Here is a 21,826-nt window from a genome sequence, read left to right on the forward strand (position 1 = left end):
GGTCGCTTTTTAAACAAAAGAGTACTAAGAGAGCTCGATAAATCACAACAGAGAGAGCTCGATAAATTACAAAAAATGAACAAATATATCTTTTTTTTGCGAATCAGTCACCTCTCAAAACATTTAAAATGCGCATCTGATTTCAGTATCTGAGGAAAACTTTCGATGCATTAGTGCTCAGGCACCTCATTCAGCATCTAATTAAGAATCAAATTCCACATAAAATCATTTAGAAGCAAATTCAATGTAAAATTGACACGTCAATCTGCCAGCAAGCAATGTTTCAGGTTGAAATCTTCTTGGTAACAAGGTAAATTTTTATCAAAAATGACGAACACAATTTATTAGTAGCACTAACGTATTTGGGTACTTCAAAATAAAATTATAATGCACTTTAAAAATATTCATGGGAAAGAAAAAATCTGAAGGAAAGAAAAGTATTCATTTTCACTACAGAAAAACTATCAATTTATTAAAAAAAGATGGGTAGAGATAAAGTTTGATGCTAGCCTCGATGGCAAATACTTAAAGTAGCTTCGTCTACATCAAGGTAAGGATTGCAGTTCCATCTGCGACAAAATTCAATCGCCTGGAACAATTAATAATCAATATATTAAGTCTGTCTCGATATTGGCGTTGGTATATGTAGTATGTTTCAGCATGATGAACAACGGTCTCTGAGTAAAAGGGTAGCCTATAAAGCTGATTACTAATTCTCAGCTCTCCAGCGATTTAATGACGGATCTCCAATACATGAATTTCTTGAATAATTAAATAAAACGGACCACAAAAAGCCCGTTCTAATTTTTTCTCTGCAGGATTCCGTAAAAAGAAACAAGGCAACAAAAAGCATATATATTCCGAAATTTTTCAAAAGTCGGAACAAAAAGCGCTATTTCAAAAATGCATCATCTTGTCTTACATCAACTAATAAAAAGGACACAAAAATACAACTTTTCGTTTCATGATTAATATGTTAAATCTCACCAAAAACACTGGCAGCTCCTGGGCTTGCTGTGCCAGGCTGACTCCCTTTCTCTTCATCGCATCCAGAATGGCCACTTCTTGCTTCAGCCGGTCAAAGGTCAACAGACTCTCCACTGAAGAGAGACTCTGGGTGTACTTCTCCAGCCCCTCGTAGCCCTCTTTCTCAATGGATGAGGCAGCCAGATGTGCCAGCGACTCCTTAGTCTCCACCTCCTCAGAACTCTGCAAAGTATTATAACTGTTGAAAAATGAACATGAACTCTATTAGGGAAAAACTGAAAATAAGAAACATTATTTAGTGCTAGTGGCAATTTTAAAATTAGTGGAAGAAAAATCAATAAGGTTTATGGACAATTTATTTGAGACATCATGTCTGGTCCGTGCTATAAAAATTTGAATAGAATTGATTTGTATCAGCCCCATGGAAAACAAATTTTTGGAATTAGTCAAAAAAAAATTCCAACAAAATTTCCGAAATTCGGTTTATTAAAATTAATTGAATTTACCCCATTATGAAATGGCGTTCGCCCAGATGTGAAAATTATGTAATTTCTACTATAAAGTAGAAATAAATGCTTGAATAATTGTTATTTTTTACTATAAAGGAAATAAATAAAAATGATTTTATTATTGTCACTGATTGCTAGTTAATAAAGTAATTCCTAAAGCTTCGGGGAGTAGTATAGATATACGACACTGGGATCGGGGGGGTGATCCCTACAGGGATCATTGGGTATAGATTCCTAATGATCCCTATGTAAATATTTATACCTAATGATCCCTATGTAAAATATTTATACCTAATGATCCCTATGTAAAATATTTATACCTAATGATCCCCATGTAAAATATTTATACCTAATGATCCCAATGTATAATTTTTATCCCTAATGATCCCTATGTAAAATATTTATCCCTAATGATCCCTATGTAAAATATTTATCCCTAATGATCCCTATGTAAAATATTTATACCTAATGATCCCTATGTGAAAGTTGTGTTGGTTAAAACAAAATCGTACTGGCGATATATTATTTCTTTCCACCACCTATAGCTCGGCAAGCTATGTTGTATTCCAATTGAACTAAAACTTTTCATTGTGTTTTGCTGTTGAAGGTCTTTGCGAATTGGTTCTTTCAATGTTTCTACAAACGCTTTGGTCTTGGTGAAAAGAGATATGAACTGAAATGGTTGAATTATACACACAATCTTCTGAAGTAAGTGTCGGTTAAACGCACCAAAAGCAGTTTGGGGTCAATTCCAAAATGAAAACTCTCAAAACCACTCCAGATAAAATAGTAACACAAAACCAAAAGTGGATTTAAAGTAGTCCGCCATTACCTAACAGTGAACAAACGTGGAAAGTAAGTATAATACAGTACACTAATTTACAACATTAAATTTTGTATTCAACTTGAATCAAACACACAACATTAGAGTTTTTTGTTTGTTTTACGTCTTTTTGATTGCGGTGCTGAATCTTCAACTGCTTCGCGGTCGAGGTACCATTCATCATCCGACGACGAAGAAGAAGTAACTGCATTTGGATCAACCAAATCATCGCTTTCGATATCACTCTCAACAATTTCTGTGACACGAACTCTACCTGGATCTGGAGCTTCATAGCTGGTGATACTATTCAACAGGTCTCTCAACGAACGGCTCGGTTGAGTATCTAACACAAGAAAGCTATCTTCTGACACATAATTCGTATCCTGCGTAAAGATTTCTTCTTGGTTCGAGCTCTCGTGATCCCAGTCGACTATCTCATCTTCTTCCTCGAAAAATTTCAGCCAATCGTCTAAATCTTGATCTTTGTGGTGACTGGTGCTATTAGTCTCACTCACGTTCCTTTCGCTATCATCATCATCATCATCCTGATTGCTATCGGGAAAGATAGAAGCATTTACTGTTCTATAGTGACCGTATGGCAATGTAGAGATACCATCGCTGAGGATGTATCGCTTATCATCATAGGCTGATAATGCGATTTTGTTTGCTCGAACAGTGTTCAGAATATGCCTCTCGGAGATGATGCGAGTATTTTCGGCTCGTACAAGGTTTCCAGACGCGAGAGTTTTGATGTATTTTTCATGAGTTAGCAACCGTTGAGTCACCTTAGTGATTCCTTTTGCTGAGTGCTTCCGTGTATCTATTAAAAAAATGATGCTCACTAATCATTATATATCTAAATGTTTTGTAAACTAATACTTGAAATTGAAGAAAAAAAGTATGAACGCATCCTTTTCAGAAGATCCACACCCCCCCTCTCATTTAAAAAAAAGGTGATAACCATTTAACCTATACCTCCCCCCTTACCCCCACCCACAGAAGCACCAAAAAACCTAAGTCATCTCAAAAATTTCACTCAGTAAAAAATTTTTTCACAAAAAATTTTTTTCATAAAATTTTTTTTTTCAAAATTTTTTTTTTCAAAATTTTTTTTTCAAAAATTTTTTTCAAAAAATTTTTTTTTCAATTTTTTTTTTCCAAATTTTTTTTTTGATGACAAAATTTTTTTTTCATAAAAATTTTTTTTTTCCAAAATTTTTTTCTAAAATTTTTTTTTCCAAATTTTTTTTTTGATGACAAAAATTTTTTTTTTACAAAACGTTTTTTTTAACATTTTTTTTTTAACCAAATTTTTTTTGACGAATTTTTTTTTAATTTTTTTTCCAACAAAAATTTTTGACATTTTTTTTCTTTCAAAATTTTTCAAAAAAATTTTTCGAAATTTTTTAATTTTTGAAAATAAAAAGCGCTGTTTGAACAATTTTGAGCCGGTATTATTGAAGGAAATGTACTTACTTTGCGATAGTATTGAATAAAGCTTTGGCTTCAATGCAACGAATTCTGTAATTATATCACCCGGGAATTCGTCTTTAAACTTTAAAACTGTAAGTTTGTTTTCTGCATTGTAGAGGAAGTGGTCCGATGGATAATTGGAGAAGTCAAAGTTGTCCAAAATTTCACGTTTCTCGTACAGTTTCTCATAAAAATTCGAGTTTTTTTCCGTTTTTATTTCGTACATTAGGCTGTCAGTGTCTGAGTACAAGAGGTGACAGTTGAAGTTGGGCTTCATAACCTCGTAGTGAAATTTGTACATCTCAAACTTTGCTAGCTCTAGTATACACGCTCCTACAATTGTGGGTACATCCCATCTGATTTTCGTTGGTGCTAATGTCAATGCAACCATGTCTTCGCCAAAAATTTTGTAGGTTTCAAATTCAAACTTACTTATATTTCGCATTGTTTCTTCAGCATCTCGTAAAATCTTGATTTTCATTCTCTTTCTTTTTGACTCACACATTTTTCCATAAATTGAATTGATCAATAGTTTGTACAGGGCTTCTTCAAACTTGTTTTTTGCCGCTTTTCGTTTGTTTGTATTTAGAGTTATGTACGGTTCGAGCCACAATTCTTGTTTGAACTTTACGATGCGATACAGTTTTGTAACGATAAGACCAAGCTTCACGTAGAGTTTCAGGAGTTTATAATGAATTATATAATGAGTTTTATCATGTAGAGTTTGTAAAAGTTTTTTCACTTTACCTATTGTGGGTCCACAGTTTTCATTGTTTTTCATTTGTTCTGAGATATTTGTTTGGTATCTGCTCAACCAATCTTTTTGAACAACTTCCTTAGTGGGTGCCAGTGGATAGTCACGGTGACTTTCATGCAACAATTCAGGGTATTTTAAATCAATTTCAACAATATAACCGTAGTCTGAATCGTCAGGGGTTGCTAAAATTTCTTCTATTGACATGGAATTCTCATCTTCGTTTTCTTGATTATTTCTTTCATTTCTAACTCCGATTGTCTCGAAATGACGTGCAGGCAGTTTGTGAGTTTGCATTACTCCACCGTATAAGTTGTTGGCATCAACCATGAAGCCATAGGTAGTATCTTCGCTCGAATTAAATGTTTCGTTCATTTGCCTGTTGTTTGCAGTGAACTGTCGTTTTTCAAAGATTGATGCAGTACCACCTCGCATCATTTTTTCAACCATGTCTAAATGATCTCGATCCGTTAGCAATTCAACATCAGCTTTACATACCCGCTTGAAAGCGTCACCAGCTAAATTGGAAGCGGTGAAATGATGAGCACAATCAAGGCTGTATGTTTCATAGCTGATAGAGCGGAATTCCTCAAAGACACAGGCTAGGAGCAATGTGTCACATGACAAATATAAGTCATGATAGTCGCGCAGGTTCTGACAATTGAATTGATTAAAAACTTCTTTTGCTTCAACCAAGTTATCAGCACTAATAGCAATTTTATCTCCGTCTAAACTATTCACCCACTTTTCGAGAGGCGGTAACTCTTTTTCGTCAAACTTTTTACGGTCGGTCATGTAATTATAAGGATAGAATCCTTTTCTACGTATGAGAGTTCTACAAGTTTGGCTTACGTTTTGAAAGTGGTTTTCCAGAATTGTAAATTTGTTGTCAGGCAAGTTGTCAACTAACTTTTGTAGTGATGAGTTTAGAAACTTGAAAGAATCTATAAAACGAAGATACTCATAAATGTTTTGTGTTGTTTGATCTTTTCGTGTAATGGTTTTAACCACTACTCCGATAATTAGTGAAATATATTTCTCATCGGTGGATGGAATGACTTGTATTGTACTACGCGAGTCACATTCGTTCAACGCTAGACATATATGATGCATGTCATAATTCTGCAAATTGTGTCCCACGACTGGAATGTAATTTATGTTTCTTCGCGCTAAATTACATTTGTCGTGGGTCCATCCTAGAAATTTTCCCGAAGAGTGACAGTGATCCAGGCACTTTTCTTCGCTTTCACTGAAGTTTTCTTGACAAATCCAACAGGTTAAAGTTTCTTCTTTACGCAGTTGGCTGCGATCTCCCAAATAATGTGGTACTTTCCGTTTATAGATGTAAACGTCTCGGGCTAATAGATGTAACTCTTTGATAAAGTTTTCTAAACAATTTTCAGAGCTGTCAAGACTAAAGAAAAATGGTTGTGAGGACTCATGATCAATAGCAACCATTGAATACCCGGAGGGTTCATGTTTTTCTAGAACGCGAGATGAGGAAATTTGTGGGTTGTTCATACATGTTGTAACGGGATTCAGGAACGATTCGAAATCAAAATAAACAACAATAGGTGCATACCAGAGAGCTTGAAAGTTTTTAAATTTATACTTGTGGCAGCCATTTTCAGCTGTTGGCATTATCACTACAGCTGGTTCATGATCTTTACATAATCGCTCATGCGTTTTATGATCAATTTCATTGTAATGAATTTGAAAACAGTTACGACACAACTGCAGGAAACTTCGGAATTTTTGCTTTCGAACTTCACAAACAAATCGGAGCAGGTCTTTTATCAAAACAAAGTGGTGCATTCCGGGTTCATATAACAAAAGCAGATCCATAATAAAATTATCTGAACTTTCAAACTTTGAGACAATCATTGGAATGAGATCTCCTTTTTGATATTGAAACACGTTTACTTGAACGTTATTAAGTCGCTCGAATTGAGGAATCGTGTTCAAGCTCATAGGCATAACGAAATCATCAGAAGCCTGATGCGTTCCAGGCTTTGTATAGGTGTGTGGATCTGTCTCTTCAAGTTTAGGATCAACTAACCTACCGACTATTAGATCAGGCTTATATCTAAGATGATAGGCGGCAGTGTAGCATAACAAAAAGCAATTGTGGTCGTTGTGATTACGAATATTAATTAATTGTTGCGAATTTGCTATTTTTGCAGGGAGAGGTATAAACGAAGAGCCTCTGATTGGTAACATTTTTCCGATTTTAATGTAAAGCTCATTTACACGCTGCAGAACCCAGCCGCTACCATGGGCTGAAAAATTCTGGAACACAGCTTCCATTTTTCCGAGCATTTCGAGAAATAATTCATCAGACAAACCGTTTGCATAAAGGGGAGTCATCATAGAATTAGCGAAAATTTCAATGCGTTCGTCTTCAGGTTGTTGCACGCTTTGGTCCGAAACAACAGTAGCATGCTTGATTAAAGTAAGTTTAGCCGAAAATTGTACTTTGCAGGGTCCATTACAGGTTCTATCTAATATCAAACTTTGAATCTCATTTTTTTTCAAGGTCATAAATTCGATAAGATCATGTTCAATATTTTGGTTGGGAATAATAAAAGTCATTAACGTATTTTTCATGGCTGATTCATGAACTTCAATTGAAGCTGGAAAGTTATCAATATCGCTTGCTTGTGTGATTGAGCTAGAGGGGTTGCTGAGTGATGTTAGTTGTTGATCCAAAACAGGTAACCCATGCTCTGATTGCATGTGATCCTTGAAATCTTTAAGTTCACAAAAACCAAGCCGACAATACCGACATAAATTGTTAAATTTTTGATGATCTGATTCAATATGCTGCTGTAATTTTGATAGCAGTAAAGTGTTAAAATTACAATGGTAGCAAGTAAAAATGGGTAATTCTTTTTCAACAGCGTGAAAGTTTCGTTCATGACGAGATCTATTAGTTTTTATTGTAAAAACTTTGGGACAATAGTTACACTTGAAACCCATTTCGCTCTGGAACTGTTTTAAAGCGAAGCAGGAAAGGGAATGAATCCCAACCAAACGCCAAAAAGTTTAAATTACTGCGCTTCGATTCCTTTTTCCCCTTCTCGGTTTGAATTTGAATAGCTTTTCCCGCTTAACTTTGAATTTGAACTCTTTTCCCGCCGAAATTTGAATTACATTTGAATTTCCCGCCATAACTGTCAAACTCAAATTCGATTGGGCGAAACAGATTAATTTCTGTTTGAATTGTTATCATTACTACAAATGATAAAAGTTAATCGAAGCAAATCAAGTTTGAGCTAAATTTTTATCCAAAATGATTTTAGAGCCAAGTGATAAAAGTTTTAGTTTTTTATTTTATCAATTCAAGTTATAAGTTGAGAAAATTTTCGAAATTGCGAATAAAAGTTGAGCATGTCACAACACATGATAAATCCTAAATATCCCAATTGTCATGGGGACAGAATACTCTATAAAAATGTCAAAATTTGAATCAAAAACAGTTGAAATGATGAATAAGTAAAACAGAAACTGAAAAACTGTCAGTTTTTTAACTTTCCAGGCGCATTGTTACCAATGATGTCAATCACGGAGCGGTTGCACGGTCCATGTCATCATGAATTTGTCTCAATTGTCTTTCGATATGAAAAAAAAGTCAGAAAAAATACTTTTCTGTAAAGAAAAATGAGTTTGTTGTTTTAGGGGGGATTAAGGGGATTAGCGTTTTTCTCGAAGACTATTGAAAAAACATCTACTCCCACAATCTCATTAGTTGTGCCCCTCATTGCACTTTCATAACAACACTACTTGCTCATAATAAAAAAAGGCGTCTTCTGGTTGAAAATCGCATTTTTTCGGAAAAATGAAAAAACGATGAGTCATCAATTAAAAAATTTGATTTTTATTATTTTTCTCAAATATTTAACATGATGATGAATGCTTGTATTTTTTTAAAAAGATCATTTTTGGAGACAACAGTATCAATGATCATATGGTAAATCCAATTTGAAGAAAAATAAAAAATTATTGCATTTTTTTTTCCTTTTTGTAATTAAAAAATCAAATTTTTAACTAGAAAACATTAAAAAAATATTTATTTTTAACAAAAAGTTGGTTTTCAACATCTTTTATACTATTTCTTATTATACTCAATTTGTATGATAATTAAATGAATAAACAAATGACAATAAAGGTTTACAACCAAAATTATTTTTTTACAGTTTTTTGACGTTAATTATCTTTTTTTTTTTTTCAAAAAACGAAATTGATATTTTTTTATCTTGTTTTCAAAAAAATTAGCATAAATATGGATGCTTTTCAATTTTTCTCAAGATCAATCATGTAAATAAGAACATCAATGTTAATATGTTAACTCCTATTTGTGGAAAAAATGAAAATTTTACGGACTTTTTTGTTTTTAATTGGAAAAAAAATAGTCAATTAATTGAAAAAAAACTGATTTTTTTAACTTCAAATTTTAAAGGCTTTTATACTAAATTTTTAATCAGAACACAATCGTGTGATAAATAATGAACAAACACAAGATATAAACTCAAACTCAATTTTAAAGTTAATTTATTATACACAATAAAAACAAACAAAAATCAATAAAACTCAACCTCAGTTTCAAAGTTATATAAGGTCCAAATACTCCTGCGCTTTCTCTAGTGTTGTTAGCTTCCGTTTTTTCTTTGGTGCAAGGCATAGAGAAGGAGTCAAATTTTCCATATGATTACTCACTGTCGCTTCGGGGGTGCGCGTTGGAGTTGAAGAATCTGGTTCATCAAGCCATGGTGACACTGTAGGAGAAGGATCAGCTTTCGGGGTAACTAATAATGGTGATTCAATCTGTTCCATTCCCCATAAACGATCAAAAAATTCAATTTCTTCAAAGTATTCTAACTGGTTTTCACACATCGGAGTAACATCACAATCGTATTTATACAAAATTTTTTTTACTGGTTTTGATAAAGTTGAAATATCAACCTGAAGAGCAAGAGGCTTGTCAGGATCCGTATATTTACCGGAATTTGTAAGGTAACTCAAATACTTTATATTCAGTTCTTCGTCCTTCTTTGAGTTTTTTAAGGAAAGTTTACTGAATAAATGTAAAAAATTTTTGGGAATCATAACGTGATGAGTACAAGTCCACTCATCAGAATTGAAACTTTTTTCTTCGTTAATTATTGCTACAAAATTACCGTGAACGGTTTCATAAAAAATGGTTCTTTCGTGATTGGAATATCCGGCAATAATATAACAAGGCATTTTTGAAGAAAAGTTGGAAGAAAAGGACAAACGTAACGCGGAGAGAAATGAAACTGAAATGAATTGTGAAAACGCCTCAAGAGATTAAAATAGGGATTGGTTCTTCTAAAATTAGAAATTTCAAGACCTCCTATGTAGTTTTTGATCAGTTTAATACGGGAGGGTGTGTAAAATATTTATTTTACCTTGCGTGGTATTCTATGTTTATCTAAATTGCATTCAAACAAATAGCTTGTATCAAAAACAACGTTTAAACATTGTGACCTTTAACACCCATTAAAATTCTTATCAGTTGTACATGCACAAAATACTTATCCATTTGAACTAAATTGCAATCCAATATCTTTGCGATATAAACTACATGTGTAGATAAATTAGAATAGATACAACGCTTTCTTTTGTAGACATATACAATCAATCGAAACCATTCATTTCTTTCTATTCAGTTTTGAATCAAGTTACTTTGAATTCTCACTCGTTACAATGAATAAAACAAAAACAAGCACCACAGCAAATGCAGATAAAGATTTTGGCGATTGCTATTTCGATATTTCGGAAAACAGTAAAAGATTAGTGCGTGCTACATTGAAAACATATGACCAAACTGGAACTTATGTATTCCTGAAAGTTTTCAAAAAAGCAACTGAAGGCGCTGAATTTGAATGTGTACAAAGACTTTCCTTAAGCAGTGAAGAATTTTCAAAATTACTAAAGTCGGGAAAGTCAATCCGAGCGCAAACAAGTGAAATTTCTGATACTGTTGAAAACAAAGACAAACCACAGTCTAACTGTAAACGAGCCAGGAAATCTCAACTTTCCTCAAACACAAACGATTTCAAGCACGACTCGAATTAATTTTCCTTTACAAAATGGCAGAAGCTATGTTCGAAGTTGTGTTACCTGATTATTTCAAAAAATTTCAACCAAATTTCAAATTTGTTATCACTGAAAAAATTCCTAATTTATCTACTTTTAAAAGTTATGCTTTTGGAAGCCACTTCAAATCTGAATATTGCCCTTTTTCAGTCGAGAATGAAAAAAAAACTCATTACCATATATTGATTCAAGTAGATTCAGAGGAACAATTAAACCAATTTTTTCCTTCCCAAAAATGTTTCAGTGTTCCTTGTATTTTCACTTGCTTCAAATACTTAGTTTCTCCTGCTAAAGATGTCAAAGGACACGGTGAGTTATTTGACAAGCTTAAACTAGCTCTCACTTATTCAGCACAACCTGTTGCAGCCAATCTCGATTTGTTAGATTTCACTGCAATCAAAAAACGTTTACCCAATTTATTGCTTTCTACAACATCATCTAACAAACAAACTTCACCAAATCAAAACGTTTGCAAGAAATCTCCGGCCGTTGGGGGACAGAAACGAATTGATAATACAGTTACGCATGCTGCATCGTCGACGTCAAACAAATCCGTAAGAGTTTCGAATTCAGTTTCAAAGAAACATACAGAAAGCAGACATGTTCAAACAGATGAGATGAATACAGAAACTTTGAAAAGATTTGAAAGTTTAATTAATGGACCCCATTCTGCCGCATTTTGTAAAATAATGGATATTTTGACAAGTGGATATGGAAAACTTGATGTAGATACTGATGTTTTGTTTGTGAAATTTATTGTTGAAGAGAAAGTTAAGTTTTAATTGATACTTTTCATTATTCCTTTTTCATTATATTGAGTTCAGTAAACATGATTTCAACTTTCGATTTAAAACTCATTCATGAAATTTTTATAGACTTAAAATCACAATATCCAGACAAATCAGTCAGATTTCAGTATTTTTTAGCCACTTGTTTGTATTTAGATGCTGATATTAATTTGGATTTTGTTTTGAAAAACAGACCATATGGTGGTTTAATTGGAATAGACAATTCGTCGCTCGACAAACACTTGAAACATTTCAAATTTCTTAGAATACATGCTATTTTGCATGACGCAGCAGGATATTTGCAAGAAAAAAATCATACCGGTCCTGGGTACACATATGTTTTGCCTTGTCCAATAAAAAACTGTTACCTGGGTCACGTGACAGGTATTGCGTTTTGCTTATTTCTTAAAACATTCAGACCAAAGTTATTTCGTTTGTTGGAATGTTGAGTGAAAGTCATGTTTACCCAAAGAAAGAAAACTAAAAAAGTGTTTTTCAACCATCTCATTATTTTAGATATTGAAGGATTTAAATGTGGCAAGAAACCTTTGATCATAAAGGAACTTTCCGTTTGCTCTGCTAATACAATTGATACAATTCATTTTCTGCCACCAGTTCAATTCAACAATTTACCAAAAGAAGAGAAAAAAGCGTACAATTGGGTATCTAAATTTCTACACGGGCTTCGTTGGGACGAAGGTGAATACCCTTACCCATACTTGGATCAAATTTTTGACAGCATTCGTTTGAGGAACCCAAATTCCCATTTTTTTGCTAAAGGTACACAAAAATCTGTTTTATTAGCTGAATACTTGAAATTACCCGTGACCAATTTGGAAGATATTGGCTGCCCAAAGATTGAACAGTTAATGGGTCAAGAAAAACATATTTGCAAACGACATTCTCATTTACTTCCCTCGCATCAATTATTAAAGCATTGTACCCGTAGAAAATCCAAAGTTTTTTTCGATTGGTTACAAAATGAACTGTCCAATGATGCAAACAACCTTATCTCCAAATTTGGTGGTTTACGCTTCAATGACTAATCAGAGTCCTGAAAACAGTTTAACACCAAGAATTAAAGTTACTCTTACTCGGACAGGCATATTAGATTGTCGAGGAAAACCTCTCCTACAAAAATTCGAACAAATTACACTGAACGATATCGAAATTGATAATTTACGGAAATTTTTTACAGTTCTTGACTACTTTCACCTGTACAATGTCCAGACTCCAGGAATTTCGCCAGTCAATTCCGTTGTTCAATCTCAACCTGGAAGGGCTGCAACCTCAGCTGGGAGAGAGAAGACAAATCCATTTGCATGACCATCAGCTTCCAGCTGAACTGAAAGAATTAGTCAAAACTGATAACGTTGAGGAAATACATTTAGTTCAAGCCACTATCAGAGTTGCTGCTCATTTTGTTGTAAAGTTCAAATCTAATTGTAAACATGACAAATTCACAAAGTATGAGTTTTTCTTCATTGAACGAGGAGTTGATTTGCCTGTTGAACCGAAATGACGAATCACATATATATGCCAAGTTTTGTGAATCATAATAAATATAATTATTGATTGTTTTCATTTTCTTTTGATCTTGTGAGATTACTAGTTGCTAACATGTCGTGTTTGAAAATTCAAAATTTCAAAAAAATATTTTTGCCAAAAGAAAACACACAAAATGTGAGTTTAACAGGTGAGAATTTACCAAAAGAGTTATTAGACGAAATCAGTACCGGAAACGTAGAAAAAATTGTTCGGATACTTCTGACAGACAAAAACATAGCAAGATATATAATAAAATACAAACCAAACGGCAATAGATCAGAGAGAAAAAAAGGCGATTGGTATGCAGTTGTAACTATCAACCTTGATACAAATAAGCAAAAAAAGTCTTCCAGTAAACATGGAAATTGAAGAAACCACCACTGTCGAGAACAATGATTGCGACTTTGTTGACATTGGTGTTGCCGAAAAGTCTTTATCTCACGAAAACAGATCTTGGAAATTTTGTAATTCTGTTTCTCTTCCGTCTGCAGAAGTTGTCTTTTTCACGCAAGTCTGTTTCATTTTCATTTTGCTCTCTTTATCTATTTCAAAATTGTCTTTTTACAACCTTAGTTGTGATGAGACTGCCATTTGGTTTTCAATACTATCCAGTACAGTTGGTTACATGTTACCCAATCCCAAATTATAATAATGAATAAGATCATTTCAACAAAAGATCGTCTGTTTATGTCCGTTTCAGGTCCCTCAGGATCTGGCAAAACTGATTTAATTTTTCAAATGCTTCTCAAAGGTACATTCTATCCATCGTATAACAAGATATTTTATTTTTATCTTCACGATCAACCCAAATACCGTTCCTTTGTTTCTCACAACAAATTTGATATTGAATTTATAAAATTATCCAGCTTTGAAATTGTTAATAACTTACGGGATTGTATGATTGTCTTTGATGATACCTGTGAAGAAATTTTTAATGAAAAAGATTTTGTTAAATTAGCTACAGCAGGCCGACATAAAAATGTTCATGTTATTTATGTCAAGCACAATTTATTTCAGCAAAGTAAGCAATCACGTACAATAGATTTGAATACAACTCATTTAATTTTGTTCAAATCACCTCGAGACATTCAACAAATTGATTATTTAGGCAGACAGTTGAATAATGCAAAATTCCTCCGTCATGCGTATCAGTTGGCAACGAAAGAAGATTTCGGTCATCTGTTGATAGACTTGGATCCCAAAACTTCAGAATGTCTTCGTTATTCGTCAAACATAGTTCCACCATCACCAACCATTTTCTATTTACCATCCTCAAAAGCAGTTATCACATCTCTTGAAAATGAAAGAGAAAGAATTATGTATATTGAAGCAAATGCTCAATAGTCGCCATTGTAGATCAATTTTGACAGGAGCTGATTCAAATTTTATTAGATTTCTTTGCGATTGTTTTGTAAATGTTTTTCTGGGACATGTTCAAGCTAACAAGAGTTTCATCGAGAGTAAGAAAATACCATTTGGAAAAATTGTTGACCCTAAGTTTAGTATCCGAGAAAAACGAAAAGTTCTGGCAAACAATATTTCACTGGTTAAATCAATCGGAGAATCGTGTTACATTTACCTGAAAAACTAGAACCTTAAGCATGTATGCTGAAGAATTCATCCTCATTCCTCGAAAAACATATGCTCCAGATGAAAAAACTGCACCACAATCTCAAATCCTTCATAATCCATTAATTAACGACAAATCATCTCAACTCAATTACATACAACGATTTCGAGAACGAAATATCAGCCGTGACTCTCCACCACCATTAAACCCAACATCTCCTATTCCCTTAACCCCTAGTAATGTAGTACCAAATCTTCGAAAAAGAAATTTATCTGCGCTTACTAATTTCAGTGGTGATGGTGATGATGAAGCAGAAGAAAATATTGAATCATACAATTCTCAGCAGCAGACAAGTTCAAAGAGATTAGAAAAAAAGGATGAAAAAAGTTATGGAAAAACCGCTGAAGTGTTTCGAAAGATTATGGAATCCATTCAAGAGCTATTGGAAGCTAATAAATTGGAAAGGGCAAACATAGTGCTGAAGCAGTTGTTCAAAGTTGAATCCTTGACATTAGACGTTGACGGATATGTTCTAATTCAAGGAAAACCAACACTCGTTAAAATTGAATCCTTTTTGTACGATACACAGCAAAACACAAAAAAACTTGAAGGTGTTTTTTATCCTCAAATTTTGAAAGAACTGAATCTTGATCCTAGCTTAGTGTCTAACACTTATGCCAAACAGATTCTCCGCTCGCTTAAGAGCGAAGCAGCTAAGCCCTCAACTTCTTCCTCCTTCGTCTCCGACAACCCGACAACTGAGGACTCGAAGATATCAAAACCCTCCTCTTCGAAGACTCGATCGACAACTCTCAAACCCAGAACCAAGCAATCTGACAAAAGAAAAACCAAGAAAAAAGAATTTTTCCCCAACGACGACGATGACGACGATGATAAAAACTCTGAAAGCAGTAAAGAATCGTTTGCGACAACGTCAACAAAAGAATGGAAATCCTACTATCAGTGAAGAAAAGAAACTCAAATTACTCTACACGAAAGGTCCAGCTGCATTTGGTAGCGTTAAAAATTTAACAAATGCTAGTCAACTCTCACCAGAAAAAGTTAGAAAATTTCTGAGATCTCAATCATCACATACAAAGTATGGATTGTTTCGTAAAACATATCCTCGGCTAAAAGTGATTGTTAACGATATCAACGAAATTTGGTCTCCTGACTTGGCTTATGTTGATAAATTGGCTAAATATAACCGAGGGGTACGATATTTATTAGTTGCTGTCGATTGTCTCTCTCGCTACTTACGAGTGGAACCCCTGAAGACCAAATATGCTAAAGAAACAACCGAAGCTTTCAAAAAAATGATCAAAACAAAACAACCAAAAAAAGTTTGGGTTGACAAAGGCACCGAGTTTAAAGGAGAGTTCGAAAAGTTATGTACTAAACGAGAAATCATCAAATACAATACTCACAGTGAAAAAAAATCAGCGTTTGCCGAAAGAAACATTCGATCGCTGAAAAATATTATCTACAAATATTTGGAGTTTGAATGGACTTACAGTTATATTGAAAAATTACAAAGTTTTGTTCAAACGATTAACTCACGCGTTAATAGAGTTACAAAATTGGCTCCAAACAAGGTCACAAGAAAACATGTACCTGCTTTAGTTTCATTAATTGCAAACAGTTCATCGAAGTTGGTACAGAAACCAAAGTTTTATGTTGGTGATTATGTGCGAATAGCGAAGACTGACTTGCCTTTTAGAAAAGGTTACAAGCAGATTTTTACAGACGAAGTTTTTGAAATAGTTGCCATTCCTACTGTAAACCCTCCAACATACAGTCTCATTGATGCGGAAAAGGAAGAAATCAGCGGAAAATTTTATGAAAAAGAACTTAGTTTAATTGGAAACAAAGCTGATTATAACGAAAATGGGCAGTGATGAGTTTACTGTACATTTGATTTCAACAGCATCAATGGATTATTTCCCAGACAACACTTTGGCCAGTTTTAGAAATTTTTGTAAAGAAGAAATAGCTTTAGACGGAGATTGGAGAGTTGCTCTCTCAGAAATAATTTTCCCCACAAAATTAAACAATGTTACTGATGAGGAATTTACGTACTTCAGAGCATCCGAAGTAGTAGCCAGTAAATCCAACGCTGGCAATCCGAATACAATTTCCAGACCCTACTATGGCGAAAAAGTTTTTATCAAATCAGGAGAGTACACTTTTATAGAACAATTGATTAATGAGATAAAAACAAAACTCAAAGACAAAATTCATTTTGATGCGAGTCCTCAAGAAATCACGAATAGCATGAGCATTTGGATGAACGCAAATGAAGGAATCTCATTCCCAAGTCCCCAAATACCCAGTCTGTTAGGCTACAATGCAAAGCTTGATGAGAACGGTGAATATCACATTGGATACAAAATGATACCCTCCTTCGATGCATCTTATGAGGGAAACGAACTGTACGAATCTCATTTCCCATATGACTTATCAAGTGGGACAAGTCTAATTTTTGTCTATATTGACATTATTCAATACCAAACTGTTGGTGATGCAAAGGCCCCATTGTTACGCGTCATTGATTCAAATAGACGCATCAAAAACGGTAGTGCCTGCAGCATTGAACCTAATCATCGAAAAAACTTCACTAATTTAGACTATAAAAAATTATTCACTTCATCTGTACAATCAATATCGGTACAGTTGCGCACAGAAAGTGGAAGACTAGTGCCCTTTGCAGGAACTGGTAAAGTTGTGTTGACTCTAAAATTCAAGCGCTTTGATTGAAAACCAATGGAACAATATTATGCAAAGCAAGCTTCACTTCCTCATTTCTCTGGACACTACCGACAACGCGGCAGTGGATTTGGCGCTTTGGCTGCTGGTATTGGTCGTGTTGCTATACCGTTTGCACGACGGGTTATTCTACCGGCTGCGAAAAAACTGGGCAGAGAACTTTTGATGAGTGCAGCGCCAGAACTAATTGATGTCGCTATGAAAAAGAAGTCTCCTAAACAAGCATTGAAAAACACTGTCACAAAAACTGCAAGAAAACAACTCGGTGGTGGTAGACGACGTTGTCGAAAGACACCAATGAATGGATTACGAAGAAGAAGGTCAGTAGGGGCTCGAAAAAGAAAAACAATCATTCGAAGAAAAACCAGACCAGTGAGAAGTCGAGCAGATTTTTTCTCAAACATAAAAAATGATCGCTAATTTGTTACCCAATGAAGCTACCCATAGCTCTCTGGATTTGTTTGAAAAACAACCTCTTTTGATTACTTTTGAAAACGCTTTTGATCAAAAAATTGGACCTGTCTATTCACCTAATGGACCAATGCTTGAATTTGAAATCACCGGTGACCGTAATAATTTTGTTGACCTGCAAAAAATTTATTTGGAAATACGATGCAAAGTAACGCAATCAAGTGGAGCTGATCTGCGATACGACAACACTGATCCTACTGTGTCTGATTCACCGTTCCTCGTAAACAACTCCCTGTATTCCCTTTTCTCTGACTGTACCCTCTCTGCTAATGGACTCAAAATCTCAAATGCCAATAGTAATTTTGCGCATAAAAGCTTTATTGGAACAGAATTTTCTAACAGCAAAGGAGCCAAGGACTCGTGGCTTAAGTGTCAGGGATATCGTTTTGAAAACAATCCCGCTGCAATAGATGCAGCTGATTTCACACCTCAACGAGAACTGGTCCGTGAATCGAATGAAATTTGGTTCTATGGACCCGCTGGAGTTGATTTTTTCACATGTGACAAGCATTTGTTGAGCGGTGTTACCCTCAGACTTTCCTACAGACGTTCTCATGAAGACTTTCTCATTATATCGGAAGATGCTGCCAAGCATTACAAGCTGCAAATACTCGAAGCGAACCTGTATGTTAGAAAAATGACTGTGACCGACCATGTGCTCTCTGCCATTGAATCAACTTTGCTCAAAACTCCTGCGAACTACCCATATCAAGAAGAAATTACAAAAACATTTCTTGCAACAGCTGGTCAGCGCAGCTGGCAACAGGAAGATATTTTTGCTCGTGAACCGGTGAGACAAATTATCATAGCATTGAACACAAATAATGCATTTCTAGGAACAAACCGAACGAATCCTTTTCATTATCAAAAATTTGGACTGGAGCAAGTTACTTTGAGACGAAATGGTTTACCAATAGCAAGTACACCAATCAGTACACAAGATCATAAGCGTCTCTTCTTCAACACACTATCAGCGCTGGGTTTGTTGCACTGCGGGCTGGGAATCACTCTGGATAACTACCAACAGCACTTTATTATGTGTTTTGATCTCACTAGCACACAGCAGGCAGCTCATGACTTCTTGCATCCAGAACTTACTAACTGCTCAGTTTCACTCGATCTTCAATTCTCAAACGCTTTGACAGCAAACCTGGAAATTTTTGTTTGGGGTATACGCTCATCCAATGTATTTATTACCTCCGACCGCAAAGTTACAAAGAACGTCCTTCCCATTTCGACAGTCTGAAAATGGATGAAATCCAGTTGCAGGACCTCATTCAGAATTGTAAACATCTGAAATATAAGTTTTTTGGAGTATTTGCAGCCGACAATTTTCCACCTCACATCCCAAACAACATCTTTATGATTGTGAACACTTCAAAATCAGATTCTCCGGGGACACATTGGATTGTGATATGCAACAGAAGAAATGTTTTATACTTCGCTGATCCTCTCGGTCTTCCTCTCTGGCAGTACACCAATCTGTATAAACGATTGAACGAGAATTTTCATCAAGTGACTGAATTGATGACAAACTTTCCCATGCAAGACTCAAACTCTACCATGTGCGGTTCTTTTTGTATTTATATTGCACATTTGATTTTTGATAAAAACTTTAATGGTGATGCTTCTGATTTTGTTTATATAACTGATCATGTTTTGAAACGTTTCCTAACTCACATGCTTACCCATTAACTAACCATTTAATATAGCTGTTTTATACACTTTACAATTTCATTTTGAACAATACATTCTTTTAGTAATTGAAATTTTACCCAATTGTTAACTGAATAGCAGTAATTCGAGAAGTTAATTCAAAGTGAGAAAAAAGTACAAAATCGATCTATGGGGGGATATCACCATACCAGCTACTGTTGCCTCCTTTCAGTACAATTTCCGGACGGGTTTCGAAACGCCGCCTTTCGGCTGAGAGTCGAGCGCCATGCGTTTTCCTCTACTCGGACCCCAAGAAATTTTGATCCACTTCAATTTTATAGTAACAAGTTAGGTACAAGTTTTGATAATAATTCTGGGCACTTTTGGCTTTCATCAGTGTTCTCGTTTTTCAAGATCTTAACCCACTACAACTTATTAGCTCTTTCAACCTTTCTATAAAATCAAAGCTTTTGTCATAGATTTCAGACGTTTATTTTTCAGTCTTCTGTAGACACGGAAAATGGAAATGTCGAAATTTTCAAGCCAATTTCATTATTTTAGAGTTTTCAGTGTTGCAAAATTTTTCTTTGTTTTTTACTTTCATTTGGCTTAAAGAAACTTTTCATTCTTATTTCGGTCAAATTGATCATTAGCTTTTACCTAAATAGAGGTGGCGGCCGCCGCAATTGACGAATTTTCCTTTCTTTGAGATTCAGCAATAAAACATGCATTTTTGAAGGAAATCGTTCACCGCAGCCAACAGTTAAGCTACGCTGCCAAAATCTGGTGCTTTCCTATTACATATAATAGATATATAACGTCCTTTTACATGTAAACAAGCCAATACCCCCAAACTTTAGAAGGGAAAATATGCACCGACCAAAACTTAATTCCATTCCCGGTTCCACAACGTTCAGTGGGAATACTCAATAATTTACCGAAGTTTTACATAGGGATCATTAAGTATAAAAATTATACATTGGGATCATTAGGTATAAATATTATACATTGGGATCATTAGGTATAAATATTTTACATAGGGATCATTAGGTATAAATATTTTACACAGGGATCATTAGGTATAAATATTTACACAGGGATCATTAGGTATAAATATTTACATAGGGATCATTAGGGATAAATATTTTACATAGGGATCATTAGGGATAAAAATTATACATTGGGATCATTAGGTATAAATATTTTACATAGGGATCATTAGGTATAAATATTTTACATAGGGATCATTAGGTATAAATATTTACATAGGGATCATTAGGAATCTATACCCAATGATCCCTGTAGGGATCACCCCCCCCCCCCCCGATCCCAGTGTCGTATATCTATACTACTTCGGGGGGTTGAATTCACGGCGAGTTTAAGCGCTGAATCAAGGTTAATGCATCAGGTTCTGATTACTGCCACGTTAACACTGGTCAGCGTTGACTCAGCACTATAATCATCCTTAAAATCAGCAATGAATCATCACTGAATCAGTGATAAATCAGTAATGAATCATCACTGAATCAGTGATAAATCAACATTGAATCAGCGATGAACCAAAGATGGATCAGCAATGTAATAGCTGATTCAAAGGTGATCGCTGATTCAGTGATGATTCAAAGCTGTTACAGCACTTAAGTAGCGCTGGATCACCCATACCTAACGAATTATTTATTTTCTGACAAAATTTCTGTTATCAGGCTAAGCCTGATTTGAAAAATTTTGAATCTAAAATTTATAAAGTCAATTTTTTGGCCTTTTTTTGAAACGGGTTTTAAACACTTCAAATTCAGAATTATTACCCAGGCCTTGCCATATTTGTCAAATCTTGATGAGTCTTTGTGATAGCCTAATTGTTGTGATAAACTTATTAAATAGAGAGTGATGAAACACTAGTTGCCATTCTTTGGGCACTGACTACTAACTTCAGCAGATTATTCTTGACACCAACAGCACCATTATTCCTGGCATTTTCCTGGCTTCACACAATGTCAACACCAATGCTTCTGATGCTGCCCGACGACTTCACGAAACTCAATCCCGAACAAAAAGATAAGTACTACGTTTACATATATAACCTTGTCAATGTACTAGCAACATCCAGTAATCCTCCAAACAGTAATCAAAACGCAAAAGGACTCAGAGCACCTATTGATTTTGCTGCCAAAGTAATCCCCACTGATACTCAAAACTTGATTATTGGTTCGAGTTTTTTAGCGGAGTTTGACACAAAGGAGCTGCCCAAAGACGTGGCAGTTCATTCTTACCGCGTGTCATTTTGCAGCGAGAAACAATCAGTTGTGAAAAAGTACGACGATACTGAGCTGAAAACAGTAACCTTCCAGGACGGCACCAATT

The 21,826-nt window shown here is 34.7% G+C and overlaps 2 protein-coding genes across 2 annotated transcripts in view; one reads left to right on the forward strand and one right to left on the reverse strand.

Annotated features, from left to right (window-relative positions):
* LOC134857287 (kinesin-like protein KIF13B) overlaps positions 1 to 1,498 on the reverse strand; it is a 49,345-nt gene extending 47,847 nt beyond the window's left edge. Inside the window, exons 1-2 of the mRNA XM_063873676.1 lie at positions 1,494 to 1,498; positions 988 to 1,225 (exon numbers count right to left, since the gene is read on the reverse strand). Of these exons, the coding sequence (XP_063729746.1) occupies positions 988 to 1,225; positions 1,494 to 1,498 (243 nt within the window). The remainder of the gene's footprint in view (positions 1 to 987; positions 1,226 to 1,493) is intronic.
* A 19,824-nt stretch (positions 1,499 to 21,322) lies between these two features.
* Positions 21,323 to 21,826, forward strand: part of LOC134844458 (tRNA dimethylallyltransferase-like) — a 147,448-nt gene continuing 146,944 nt past the window's right edge. Inside the window, exon 1 of the mRNA XM_063861158.1 lies at positions 21,323 to 21,343. The gene's annotated coding sequence lies outside the window, so the exon portion shown is untranslated. The remainder of the gene's footprint in view (positions 21,344 to 21,826) is intronic.

This window comes from Symsagittifera roscoffensis, chromosome 1 (genome assembly GCF_963678635.1).
Source record: "Symsagittifera roscoffensis chromosome 1, txSymRosc1.1, whole genome shotgun sequence".
NCBI classification, from domain to species: Eukaryota; Metazoa; Xenacoelomorpha; order Acoela; family Convolutidae; genus Symsagittifera; species Symsagittifera roscoffensis.